This window comes from Equus quagga, chromosome 5 (assembly GCF_021613505.1).
Source record: "Equus quagga isolate Etosha38 chromosome 5, UCLA_HA_Equagga_1.0, whole genome shotgun sequence".
NCBI classification, from domain to species: domain Eukaryota; kingdom Metazoa; phylum Chordata; class Mammalia; order Perissodactyla; family Equidae; genus Equus; species Equus quagga.
The window spans coordinates 114,465,009-114,479,223 of record NC_060271.1 but is presented as its reverse complement, the minus strand read 5'-3'; the positions used below and the strand labels follow the sequence as shown (position 1 = coordinate 114,479,223).

Here is a 14,215-nt window from a genome sequence, read left to right as displayed (position 1 = left end):
TGATGATGTTTAGGCAACATTTAGCCAGCATTGCAAAATAGCTGGTGATCATATTCTTGTAGCGTGGTGGGTATGTTGACACACTCTGTGGATTACGAATGTATATGGGTCGACGATTGCCCTACTTGTCTCCTTTATTCTATTAATGACATTGGAGCACTGTGTGACCTTGAAGAAGACAAGTGAAGTCACCTCAGCCTGGAGACCCATGAAAGTTGGACAGATGCACCTTTAGTCCCCTGAGCCATCTTGGTTTTCCTGGGATTCCAGGTCTGGCTCATGGAATGGTCATGGTTTAGAGATATTGCTTTCCTGGAATCAAGGATGGACTGGGCTCTTAGAAGTAGATCTGAACATGATTGAAGTCTTGGGCTCAGTACCGAGGGCCTTCTACCCAACAACCCTGCAAGGCTCCAGGTTCTTTGCAACAAGTAAATAGCCTAGGCCAATATTCCAGGAGGACCACGTACTGCTGGTGGTTATGAAGTTAATTTAGGTGTTACACAGACATAGTGTATTTTTATGGTATTTTATGTATTACCTATGACAAGTAATGTTCGTTTTTTATTTATGTAGTGATAGAATTTTATTTTAAAAAAAATATATTTTAAACAAGTGAGTAAACAAAAAATATAGTTGAGCCATAATGTGTATGTGGACATGAAGGAATAATGACGCTGGTGTCTGACTTCCTGAGGCTGGTGTCACTGTTGTTAGATGAGGGACTCTTTTTCTTCAAGAGTTGAACATATTAGACGGAAGCATTCTTAAAGATCAGCGAATACTAGATTATGATTCCTGAATTTCTTTGGTCATTTGTCCTCTCAGATATTGCAATTGAAGCAACAGGATCCTTCCTGGCTGTTTTCCTTGGCATCCTAATATTGGCAGTTTTCACACCAAAATACTTCTTAATAATGCTTCTTTGTGTCTACCACTTCACGTTTAAACAAAGCATTGAAACTGGAGTTCAGCTGCCCCTGGGGTTCACAGAAACTTTCCAAGGGATGTGACAGCAGAGTATTTTCGGGAAATCAATTTCCACATCTTCAGCTTCCTTTGGTTGGCTTTTCTAAAATTGCATTTCCTGAAGACAGGCTTCACCAGTTTTCTTTTCCTACCTTTCCTGTCGAGATTGCCCCACTCCCCTTTATAAGAGAAGGGCCTGCCTCTCGCCAGCCTGAATCTTTTAAGGTGCCTTTTCCCAGGGTATAGAAACCTTTGGGGCATGAAACAAATGGACCATTCAAAACGTTACTGCCTAGGAAGCTCCATAAATGCCACTTATTATCACATTAAGACCAATCAAGAAAATTACCTTTGTGTTTAAAAATTATTTGTGGTGTGTTTATTGATCAGTTATAAACTAATAGCTGTAATGTCAATCCAGATTTTTTCTTTTTTTTTACTAACAAGCCTTAGGGTCACAGGACATAAAAACATTAACTGTCGATTTATATATGTAAATACATCTTTCTATTGTAGGGAAGTATAAAAAAAGCTAATGACTAAAAACTTTCAAGCATAAAAATATATTAAGATAAGATTCTATGGAGAAGTAGAATGGAAATAGAGTTTTAAGTAGAGAAAGGAATAAGATTTGACATAAGAGCTTGTTCATGAGATTTTTTACTAGGTGATGGTTGATATCAAGTTGCTATAGTATTTATAAGCTGTTGAGTATATTTAAAAGAGTGGTATATAATTTTTATTTTAAAATATTAATATTTATAATATCTCAGAAGTTTTATGTGTCAGTTTAAAAACATATGAAAGGAGACACAGTTTTTCAAAATTCTTTCAGGGAGTACACAAACAAAAAGTTTGGAGATCATGGACAGATAGATACTCTCTCCTTGGAATCAAAATGTGGCACCATAGCATCTCAGAGTGGAGGGCACCTTTGAGCTTGGGCCAGTCTCCCATCAGGCGTTAGAATGCATTCTACAGTAGTTTGGCATGGGGTCACCTAGACGTTCTTTGGCCACTGCCAGTGACATAGAGCTCAGAGCCTCTCAGCACAGCAGGACTATGGACTACGAATTTGGATAACTGGTTTCTAATCTTGGCTTTGCCGCTATCTGTGTCATCTCAGACAACTCACATCACCTCTTTGGGCCTTGATTTTCCCCATCTACGATGGAGAGAGTTGGTTCTATCATTTTTGTTGGAATGTTGTGTAATGAAGTGAAATTCTCCATCCTGATCCTACGTTAGCCCCTGGGAGTTAAAAAAATCTGCTCTCTTCTTCATGTCAGCCCTTCAGATATTTGAAGGCACCCTTTATGTTCTCCTCAGATCTTTTCCAGTTTTAAAATATATTGTCTTTCTACCTTGACTTATGTGGTCATCTTCCAGGGGCTAGTTTTTCCCTAGGTCAGAGGTTTTCAAACTTTTTCATCTCAGTCCCTTCTACGTTTTATAAAAATTATTTAGGAGCCCAGAAATATTTGCTTATGTAGGTTATATCTTTTGATATTAAGACAGTGTTTACATTTTTTATTTATTAATTCCTTTAAAATAACAATAAAACCATTACAGGTTGGTTTAAATAACACTTTTTAATAAAAATAAATATATTTTCCAAAACAAAAAAAGTTTAGTGAGAAAAGGCATTATTTTACATTTTTGCAAATCTGTGAAATATCTGGCTTGACAGGAGATGGCTGGATTCTCATATCAGCTTCTGCATTCAATTTGTTGTGATAGGTGTTGGTTCAAGTAGATGAAGAAAATCTGGCCTATGCAGGTGTGTAGTTAGAAATGGAAGAAATATTTTAATAGCCTTTTCAGATATTTTTCTTTGCTATTTCACCAAAACTCGACAAGTGGTAGTTTCTTACAAGTTAGGGGCAACGTGGAATCTGAAACCATATCAATGAACTTTTTGTACTCTTACATTAAAATCCATTTGTCCATCCTGCACTTTGAATGAATCTCTTACCCACGAATGGTTTTGTAATGTGGTACATTGATCATTTGGAAATACAGGTTCACTGAATTATACAGATCTTCCCGATGTTGACACATTTCATTGTATAATATCAAAAAATTACATTTGCTAGTATCTCCACTGGTCTCATGAGAAATTCTTCAAGTATTAGGAAACTGTTAAGCTTGTGGTGGCTGATACAAGTTTTCCAAAATTCTAATTTTTGCTTGATAGCTCAATTTTATCATTGGTAACAAATACCATCAGTCATCTTCTTTGAGGTGACGGGCTCGTTTTGTTCATTTTTGAGAACATGTGTGCCAAATACCCAAGTCTGAATAACTGTAGTTGGTTGGTCAGTCATTCTTTCAAGTAAAAATGCTGTTCCATGGAAAAAGTGGCTAGTTCAGCTTGCAATCAATCACGTAAGTGCTTTTCCTCGAGACAACCATTGTGCTTTGATATGTAGCAGAAGTGTTTTATGCTGACTTTCCATTTTGTCACATAAAACATTGAAAAAACATATACTTGAGTCAATATTTAATACAAATTAATTTTTACTGCTTCATCAAGGACATTAAGTTTTTTAAAAATTGTGAGTGTGAGGTGGTGAAGAATATAGTGACTATAAGTACAGTGTGCTGCCACTGCATTCATTAATTCTTGCTAAGGTGCCAGCAATTTCACCCACTGTTGCTTTTTATACCATTAGTGCAAGTGTCAACACAGGGAAAAAAGCAAATAAGATCTTAGTATTATTAAGAAAATATTTTAACTCCATGGATACTCCCTCCCTGAGAGGAACTTGGGATTTGAGCTTTGAGAACCACTACTCTAGACTGAACAGAATATGTCTCATCAGAGGACAGCAGGACCATCACCTCCCCCTTGGTATAGACGGCCTCCATGAGATGATGGAGCTGCAGGAATAGAGCCCTGTTTGTTCAGTGTTTTAGCGTCAATACTGCAGTTATGATCAACTGAAGTCTCCAGGTCTCTTTTACAAGACCTACTATCAAGCAAGGCTTCCTGTTTGGGAGTTTAAAAGGTTTTCAACTTAAAGACAGGTAAGTTAGCTGATGACCTCACTTTGGGACAAGGTGAGTTGGAGGTGATGGACGTCATCCAAGTGGGGACGTTTCACAGATGGTGGGAAATGTGGAAGTTCAGCTACAGATTGGGGAATCCTCAGTCTGAGATGGACAGGTGAAGCCAGAAAGCTGCCTGAGTCTGAAGAAAAGCCTAGGGTGACATCGAGTCCAGGGAAGGCACAGAGAAGATGAGGTTAGACAGGTCAGGTGGACCTGAGAAGTGTCATGAGAATCAGGAGAGAGCCTAAGGCATGAAGTAGGCTGACTGGTCTGGTAGTGTGCTGCAGAGGAGGTGGTGACTGAGGGCTGAGCAAAGGGCATGGGGCAGGGCTGTAATGAAGTCCTTAGAGACTCGAAAGAGTTGTTTCTGTACAAGGATGGTTTGGAAGCCATGTGGTAGGGAGTAGGAAGGGAACTCCAGAAAAGGACGAGAAGGTGGTGGGACCAGGCCAAATATCCAAAATTTTTGTCTCCAAAACAAAGAATGAGGGAATGGTTGGAAATGGTAGCCGTGTCAGTCTGGGCTTTCTGAGAGAGAGGAGGTGTGACTATGGGACATTTGGGTAGTACCAATAGAGGAGGATGGAGAAAGGGAGCTGTCATCCCTAGAGGCCCAGAGGTGACTGGGAGGCATATCTTTTCTCCAAAGGGCAGTGATGACATAGTTGATAGGATGTGGGTATTTGAAATCACTTATGCCAGATCTACTGCCCTGGAGAACTTTGAGAAATATTCTCTAACATTCCAAAAGCCCCATCAGCTGGGCTCAGAGATAGTAGCAATTAGTGCTAATTAATGGAATTTGGAAGTCTTGACTTGCAGGATGGGTGTGTGTTTGCGAGATGTTTATGAAAGATGGTGTTTATCCAGAGGATTTCCTTTTCTTTTAAGTTTCAAGGCTGGAGGCTTAAACTTCTTTAATCCAAAGGAAGGAGAACCAACAGTTGTTATAAAGCCACAAATCTCTGCTCAAGTCTCTTATAGGATTAGAGACAGCAGAGAAGGCTAGGAGAGGGTGAGGTGGATACCCCACAGTCCCGGTCCAGGGAAGATTTGAGCGAGGTAAGAGTCTCAAGGATGGAGAATAAGGTGACTAGCATCCGAATGGAGACTGGAGAATGTTCTTCCCTCTCTGAATCCAGACAGTAGCCACTCTGCCCCTTTGCTATAATTCTTTCTGTTCTTACCAGCCACATTTCACTTTGAAAAGTCAGTAAAATGCAAATAATAATAATGATGATGATGGTGATGATGATGATAAAATAGTGGAAGGCAAGAATTCCAAAGAACATGTTTCTTGCCTTCACATATTGTTAGAGGACAAAAAACAGGGTGTACTTTTCATTTGAATTAGCTGCTGCTCATTCATTCAGCCCTTGGCAGAGCAGGATGCTGGTAGAGATCTGCCTATTGTTATAAACCAGCTCCTCCTAGGAAGGAATAAACACACAAAGCCAATCCATTGTTGTTCTCCAGGAAAAATAAGAACTCTAGACTTCGGGAAGCTGAGGGGCAGGACAGGGTCTGACTTACCCAGGTGGCAGGCCCTGGAGTGGGCTGAGGGGGAGGTGTGTAATGGGAAGACCTCTAGCTGCAGGGGCTGCCATTGAAAGACGGGTCAGGACAAAGCAGTGGCTTCCCTTCCGGCTGGCCTAACCCATGCCCTGGGAAAACAGAGGCACTGCAGGGAAGTGATGAAGTTGCAACCATTTCTCCAAATCCTGGCCTAGGATTTGTGAGCACAAGCCTAGGAATGCTAATTTGCTCCTGTCCCAAGCCACAGCTATTGACTTTCCAGTCTCTTATTCTAAATGCTCCTTAGGGACCCCAGCTTTATCTAATAAGAATCGTCATCAGGAATTTAAAGTTTTCAGAACTCCAAAGCCATACAAGATGGGAATTGGGATTAATCCCAATGTATAGATGAGGACAGGAGGAGGATGGGCCTGCATATCTTTGAGCCTGTTGGGTTCTGTGCTGGCACCCCACGTGCAGCATCCTGTAATCCCTCCAATAATACTGTAAAATGGAAATTCCTTCCTCGTTTAACTCAGGAGGCAGCTGGGGCTCAGAGAAGTTAAAATGACTTGACTACGGTCGTAAAGATAAGACGACATGGGGGCAAGGTAAAAGCCAGGTCTTTCAGACTCAGGTCTAGCTGTGGGAGTGGTGATTTTCCATAGCAAGTTTGAGGTTGATTTTTTTCCCTTTGGAACCAGAGAGGGGAGAGGCTCACCGTGTGGTTTTGTATGCTGAAGCAGATCCCTCTCAGTGCCTTGGGGAGCTACCTGGTTATTCATCTCAGGCCCTCTGCCCGACCTCCCCTCTCCACCCTACCCTAGCATGCCTCTTTCCTCTGTTCCACCCCAGCAAAGAGGAGCAGGATGTCTCAGCTGCCGAGGTCTCAGCTTGCAGAGCTAGTAATTAGCCCTTTGTGTCCAGTTAACCACCTTTCATCTCCTCCACCTGCTGGTGTCCGCTTTCCCTATTAGCATCTCTCAGCTCTTTGCGGAGCCCTCCTCCCTCTTTGTGGCCAGCTCGGGTCCTTTGTCAGGGATGACGGCTAATGGATGCACACACACAGGGCAGGGCTGCTCCAACCAGAATCGCTCACATTTTCCATCCTAGGTGCCAGACATCTCTCTCTTGTCCCCACCCCAGAGGCAGCCAGGTTTAGGTCACCTGGCTTAGAGGCAGACAGTTGATAGCTAGGCCCCCAAATTTCAGGCCTTTGGAGCCCTGGTATTACCTTTCAGTTCCCCTCCAGGAGTGAAATGGGAGCTGACTGACCGGCAACTTTTATACTTAAGCAAAGAGCCTATTGACTAATTTCTCATCTGCAGGAGCTCACACTCAACCCCAGACTTCTCTGCTCTGAGGCTGCCCACGTGGGTCCATCAACCAAACATCCTGAGTTTTCCTGGACAATCCTGCTTTCATTCTCCTCATACTTAACCATTTATTTGCGCTGTCCAATGTGGTAGCCACTGGCCACATGTAGCTATTTAATTTTATATTATATTTACATATATCATATAAATTTATATTAATAAAAATTAAAGAAAATTAAAAGTTTTAGCCTCATTTCAAGTGCTCAATAGCCACATGCAGCTAGTGGCTACTGTTGGACAGTGCAGATAGAAAATATTTCCATTATCGCAGAAAGTTCTATTGGACAGCTCTGATCTATACAACCAGAAATTCCAGTATATTGGCATCCAAACTATATCTCACAGACCATTTCTTCCCCCTAGAAGGTCCTAAGCTCCCTTGACCTTTCCAGTGAACTCATTTGAGTTCCCCGAACGTCAGGGCCTGTTGGGTTTGAAGGCCACCTGGCAAAGGATGCCTCTGAAGAAATGTGTTCTATGAATTTCACCATTTCCAAGTTTGAATGCCTGCTATTCCTACACAGGGGACATGAGGGACCTAGGATCTTCTTGGTGTGTTTGATCTTCAAGACTTCACTCCATTTGCAAAGGAGGGACTTGGTGTCTATTAGTTTCATCCAAGCCATGAGCCCTGGCAGCCAAAGGTGACAGCTGGATGTGCAGTCCAGTGTTGGCAGAGAGAGGAAGGGGCAGGGCTGAGGGAATCCCAGTGTGGGATGGATGCTTCTAGATCTGCCCTGCCCTGGGGGTGTGGGTGGGAAATGCTTCTCAGAGCCTCCCTATCTTCCTTTCTGGACTCTTGGAGATGAGCCTTTGCTGAAGAGAGAAGAGAAAAAGATTTTTTTTTTCCTTTCTCCATCCAGCGAGAAAGGGCTCTTTGGTGTAAGAGGTTTAACCAGAAGCAGTTTCCTTTTGGAACAGGGGCAGTTCTTTATTCCCTGCCAGCTCCTGCAGGCAAACAGCATACTGGGCTGGCCTGCCGCCTCAACTGTACCTGTCATGTGCTTGGCAAGTCTGACTTGAGTCCTTTTTTCCACTGCCTTCCCCACCCCTTCAAATTGCAGTTGCAACCTCTCATTTTTCTGCTGCCTACATGATTAAAAAGCATGACTTAGTGGAAAAATCTTGACCTCCTTAGGGTCAGCCTCTTAAGCAGCTGTTGGAGATAAGATTGTGCTGGCAAAATACTCAGCAACACTTTGCGAGGCTTTCTGTCTGCGTGTAAGGAAATGAGAAGCTGTTTGGTTCTGGGTGCATCTTGTTTGTGGAGAAAGCTACCATTTCAGAGGCATAAATTGACGTTATCTGATAATAAAATAAAATCTCTGATGGGTTAGATGATTATAGTGCTTTTTTAAAATGCAATTAACAGGCTTTGTAAAAGGAAAATTTTAATGGCACCTGCTTTGAGTAATTCCAGGAGCAAAGTTCTCTGGCAGCTAAGCAGTATCAGAAGTTCAACGCTCAGACTTCCCCCAAGGACTTAAAAGGCTTAATTGTGCCGCTCTGGGTATGAAAGGCATTGTTTGGAGTTATTTTAATTACTGTATTAGGACCGCTGCCTCTTGCTCGCAGATCGCTTACCGTTGTCCTGTTGAAACGGCTCCAAAGAGGACATGCCAGTTTGAATTTAGCCTATGTCCTCAAAGCGTTTTATCTTTGTATTTGCCAAAACCTTGTACCTATCTAGTGAGACAAGAAGGTCACTTCGCTTCTCAAAAAGAGAAACTGAGACACAGGTGGTTGAGAGGATTGGTAAGGTATACAGTTGATGTCAAGGACATAGGGAGAGTGGGGTCTCTGGCTTGACACAACGTGTCATCAAATGAATGGCTCACTGGGAGTCTTATAGATCTGAGTTCGGGTCTCCATTTAACCGCTTCCTAGCCTGTGGCCTTAAGCGAGTCACCTGCCCTCTCTGTGCTTCAGTTTCCTCATCTATAAGATGGGGATCACACCACTACATACTTCATAGGATTATTGTAAAGGTTGAGATGCTACTCAGAAAATGTCCCTGGCATATCTTCTATAATCATCATCATTATCATTTTAACATTTTTTCCTCTAATTTTAGCTAAAGACCTATTCCCAGCCTGAAATGAAATCACGGACTCTCTGCCCTTACCGTCCTCCTCGTCCTTCTGCCGGCCTTGCTGCTTCTTGTCCCTTTTGCTCTTCCTGGGCTTGGGGGATCATCATTAGAATCCGGTTGCCACATCTCTCAGCAGGGAGTCACAGGGTGGGCGCTGCCCTGGCCTGGAGGGCAGAGGGCAGAGGCAGGGCCCAGGTCTGTGCCGGGCCAGGCGTCCATCCCCTCCTGATGTTTCACAGCTCCGTCTTGGGTCCTGAGGATTTAGAACAACTGTCCAGACTGGGAAGCTTATCTTCTGGACCTGGCAGCCCAGGTGGTCATCCTGGTGCCTGAAACTGGGGCCTCCAGCAGCTGAATGGGCTCAGAGTCTTGCCCACTCTCCCTGGTCAGTTTTCTATCTATGAAATGGGTGTGTTGACCCAGAGGCATCCATTCATTTTCCAAAAGGCACAGACGCTGAAAACAGCAGATCTAGGTGATGTCTGAAAGAGCTTTGTCAACCAGGGCGTGCTTTCCACGCGTTGGGGTTCCCCTCGCTCACTCCCAAAAGCTTGTGCTTGGAAGCTGCCTGTGTCCTCACCCCCAGGGAGGGGCTTGAGCTCCACAAGAGGAGAAGTGAGGAGGGGCCCATAGAGGCCACCGGACCCTCTCCCTTATCGGTACCTGTGGATCCGTGAGCAGAGCACAGTCCAAGGGTAGGACTGCAGGGCTGGCCGCATCAGGAAGAGAAAGCCCGGAGTAGGGGTGAACTTTCCCCACGCCTCCTTTCACCCCACTAGCCAAACCCCTTCCCCGGCTTGTTTTCCTCCTGGCTGCCATTACTATACTTTTTATGAGCCTTGTTAAGTCTTTAATGATGCCTGGTTGTGCAGCTGGCTTAAGGCTTAATCCCTAGCAATCGGGCTTTATTGGATAAATGGTTAATAATCACTCGTCTACAGGGATTGGAGAGGTTTTGTTGAGGCCCGTGATTCCCAGAAGCCTCACGTGTCCTGTGACGTGCTCAGTGACTTGACTGGGACAGCACTGCTTGGGGTTGGGGTGCAGTAAGGTTAGGCACCACGGAAGTTGAGATGGCCTGAGTTTGTAGGAGAGCATTTCTCCTACCTCCTGAGAACAGAGGATACCTGTCTGCTGCCGTGGGCCTGTCTCAAGCTGAGCCAGGCTCAGGCAAGCCCCAGGATCTCTTCATGTGTGTGTCTCCACCTACTCCTGGTTTTGCTTTCCTTTCTCTTGTCATTAACAAGCTGTGTGGCCTTGAGCAATTCTCCTGACCCCTCTGGGCCATGGTTTCCTGGTCTATTAAATGGAGAGGTTTGAAGAGATGGGCTTGAAGGTGCCATGTGGCTTTCGACATCTGTGATTCTGTGAGCCCCCGTGTCCCAGACAGAGACTCCTCTCTCTGGCTCTCGGTGTGTCACTGAGGACTGTGAGTGGCAAGGGGCCAGCAGCCCATCGGATTAAGAGCTTAAGCAAAGAATTGGGTCAGCGGTAGTCACAGGGCAGTGTGTGCAAAGGGAATCCACAGAGCCTGACGTGGCCCTCGATTTTATAGCCTGGTTTGGGATTTCTCCCAGCTCTGGGTAGGACACACAGTAGGCATTGAAAAAACAAGCCTCGTTGACGGGACTCTGGGAAGAGAAACAGACTCTTCCAGGTGCAGAGCCGTCCAGGAGCCAGGAGTTGTTCACAGGTGAAAAAGGAGCCTGGGATTTTGTTCCCAGCTTGCCTGTGGCTGGGGCCACGCCCTCAACCCTGATTTGGCCTTGACTTTACAGTTGCAGCAAGATAGGACCCATGTGCTTGAGGGGCAGGTGGCATTGGGGCATGGGAGTCAAACAGACATGGTTAGAATCTCAGTCGACCACCTCTCATTTCCAGGCTGTATGGTTTAGGCAACCTCCTTCTCCAAGCCTGAAATTTTTTAAAGATGGCACAGCAACACCTGTCCTTCAGCATGTCTGTGTTGGTTCAAAATTATATATGCAAAGCAGTTGGTAGCTGGCTCATACTAGGTGCCAGTAATCGACATGGGAGGAATTTCATGTCGTGGAACCTGTTGTCTGCTTTGGACTGCTTGAGTAAAATGCTTGATGCAAATAGAGGTGTGATTTACTGTGGATGACATGATTTTGAAGTCTTTCATTTGAAAATAAAATAAAAAATACAAACAGAGCTACACCCCCGTTTAGACTCTGTGGCACTGCCCTGAAAACTTTGAGCTTCAGGAGTAGAGTCCGAGTCTGCGGAGGGATGCTTTCCTATGTTGCCCGAGAATTTACTCCCTGGCTCCTGCCTGTGCCCCTGAGTATCCCGAGGGCAGAGCGCCGTCCCTGGCATACAGCGGGTGCTCAGTTCTCTGTGTGTCTGAGAGATGAAGGAATGGGATTTCTCTGCTTGGATCTGTATGTGACCGGTGTTCGCTCTGCTTTTATTTCAGATCTTCCCCGACCCGTCAGACTTCGACCGCTGCTGCAAACTGAAGGACCGCCTCCCCTCCATCGTGGTGGAACCCACAGAGGGGGAGGTGGAGAGCGGGGAGCTCCGGTGGCCCCCTGAGGAGTTCTTGGTCCAGGAGGATGAGCAGGACAACTGTGAAGAGACGGTGAAAGAGAGCAAGGAGCAGTAGAGTCCCCGCCAATTCCCACGGGGTCGTGCCAGACAGCATCTGTACCTGAACTGTTCTTTCCCATTATGATGGAAGAAGAGAGTGAGCCACAATAGTTCTGAAAATGTCAAACGAAGGCTTCCGTTTTGCACCTGCAAATCACTGAGTTGATTTTCTTTTCTTTTCTTTTTTCTTTTTTTGAAATGTGTCGGGCAGTGGAGCCCTCTGCGACAATTTGCAAGGCCTTCTGAGAAAGGAAGCTGCTTAGAGCAGGGGTGGGGGATGTGGGGAAGTGGGTGCGCCTGTGAGATCATTATCTGAACTCAAGCAGGCTAGAGGCCGTGGTGGGATTCCAGTGGGCTCTGGGGGCGGGGGGCATAGGGGCTGTGCAAAGCGAGCGAGGAACATTTGGGGTAAGAAAACAAACACGAGACGAAAGAGAAAACGCACGTTTTAAAGAAGACATTGAGCAGAGAAGTACAGCCAGGAAGTATCCAGTGAGCCTTCTCTCTGGCTGCTGGGGCATCAGAAAACAGAGTCTTCATCTCTCTCTGGTTTCGCCCACTGCTGCCTTTGCTTTTTTTCTGGTGTGTTGATACCGGGAGGCAGGTAAAGGAGAGCCATGGAAACTGGCTGCCTGCAAAGCCAGCTGGAGGTGATGCGCAGGAGAGAAAAAGGTCTCCCTGTTCCTTCTCTGCCGACCCTGTGCTCCCGCTGTGGCGTGTTCACGGACCCGCGGTAACCGGGAGGGTTTTAGGAGCCAGGGCTTTTGAGCTTCTCTCCCCTGATTTATCTTTTTTGCTCCCTGGCCCTTTTGGAGTAGTGAGAACACTTCCCACCCTGGTTGCTCCCCCTGAAGTGGACACTTGCACATGAAGGACCCTCCCCAACAGCTCCCCAGACTTGCCCCAGTCTGAGTGGAAGTGCAGAGCAGGTGGGCTCTCCCAGGCTGCTCGCTCCTTCTCCTACCGCCACCCTGCCTGGTCCCTGGCCACGGCAGTCAGGCAGAGGTGGTTCCCAGAGTGCTGTGGGTTCCAGCCAGCCTGAACACCACTCCCCTGTGGGCGCGTGGCCTGTTTTTCTGGTGGGAGCTGAGTGGCGAGCAGAGGCGGCTTTTTCTGCTTATTGTTGGGGAGGTGAGCTTTAACGCAGGTGCCGAGAGCTGGCTAAGCTGGGAATTTTGGATGGGGGTGATGAGGCTCTTGTATAGCAGCCTGGGGATCGAAGTCTGAAACCAAAGGGTGTCCTGAGAGCCCTGGCTTCTCCCCATGTTGTTCCTGGATGCCAGTGGGAAGACGGTGTGATGAGGGAGCACTGAACAGTGGTCCTCACCCCTCCCCACCTCCCCACCTGTCCACTGCAAGGGCTGTTGTATGAGAAAGCTAGCCTTGGACTTAGAGCTTCTTGTCATAGTTAGGGACCATGTGGTGCAACAGGTTGCAGGACACACTTCAAACCGGCTCCATCTCAGAGCAGGACTGAGTGGCCAAGAGGTGGGCTCAAGAGCCTCCCTGGAGCCAAGGCACCGACCATGTCCCCTCAGGTGTCCAGTTGGTCCAGGTTGACCCCGGTTTTGAATTTGAGTGTAGAGATGTATTTAATACCTCAAGGTCAGTGTGGCTCTGGGCAATGTTGAGGCACGAAGACAAAAGATGAAGGTGTGCTGTTGCCGGTCAGCAGGATTTGGTTCCGGGGAGCCGATGCTCACCCCAGCCCCCTGCTCCCTCCCTCTGTGTTGTTTGCTTGTGTTACACACCAATGGCAATAACTTCTTCCAGCTCCTTGTGGAAGGCGGAGAGGCCTGCAGCCTGCACTGTGGGGTTTCTCTCTCATGCGCGCTCTCCCTTTCGTTCTGTTTTGGCTGCAGAGTCTCCTCGCTCTCCTTCCCCACAGCTGCATTCTCATCCCACCTCCCTTTGTGGATGGGGTCTTGCCTTTTACAATCCCGTGTTTCTGTGTCCCCCTCTCATCTGCTCCTCTCTATCATCTGTCCTGGTCTTGCCGTGTGATGGGAACGTGCTTGTAAACTGCATAACAAATCTACTTTGTGTATATGTGTGTTTATGGAGGTGGTTTATTATTTTTGCTGGTCGCTAGACCCCTTTGTATGACCATTTGGAGTCTGAGTGGGCCAGAGGCTGACAGCTGAAGTCAGAACCCTCAGCGGTGAGCCTGTTGGGGGAACCCAGCCACTCTTGGATAAATGGCTGAGCTCCTGTCTGGCCTCCTCTATTTTTTTTTTTTTTAAGTAACGTGTGTATTTCTAACTGATCGTATTGAAAAAAAACCCCTAGTATTTCAGTAAAAATGCCTGTTGTAAGATGAACCTCCTGTAACTTCTATCTGTTCTTTTTTGAGGCTCAGGGAGAAACTAGCATTTTTTTTTTTTCCAAACTACTTTTTGTCACTGTGACAGTTGTAAATAAAGTTTGAAAATGCTTTCCACTCTGGTCTGGTTTCCTGCTTTCTTCCTGCTCCACTGGAATGAACAGAGCCCAGGACTAAGCTGCAGCTCTGGCAGGAGGCTGAGCTGGGGGAAGTCGAGGTGGGTGGGGTTCCTGACATAGCCCACCTGCTGGCCTTTCCGGGGGTGAGCCCCCT

The 14,215-nt window shown here is 46.1% G+C and overlaps 1 protein-coding gene across 2 annotated transcripts in view; it reads left to right on the top strand.

The window, feature by feature from the left end:
- LBH (LBH regulator of WNT signaling pathway) overlaps positions 1-14,059 on the top strand; it is a 30,737-nt gene extending 16,678 nt beyond the window's left edge. For both annotated transcript variants that reach the window (XM_046662016.1, XM_046662015.1), the window contains one exon: positions 11,447-14,059. In XM_046662016.1, coding sequence (XP_046517972.1) covers positions 11,447-11,635 — 189 coding nt within the window. In that variant the 3' untranslated portion in view covers positions 11,636-14,059. The remainder of the gene's footprint in view (positions 1-11,446) is intronic.
- Positions 14,060-14,215: the final 156 nt, after the last annotated feature.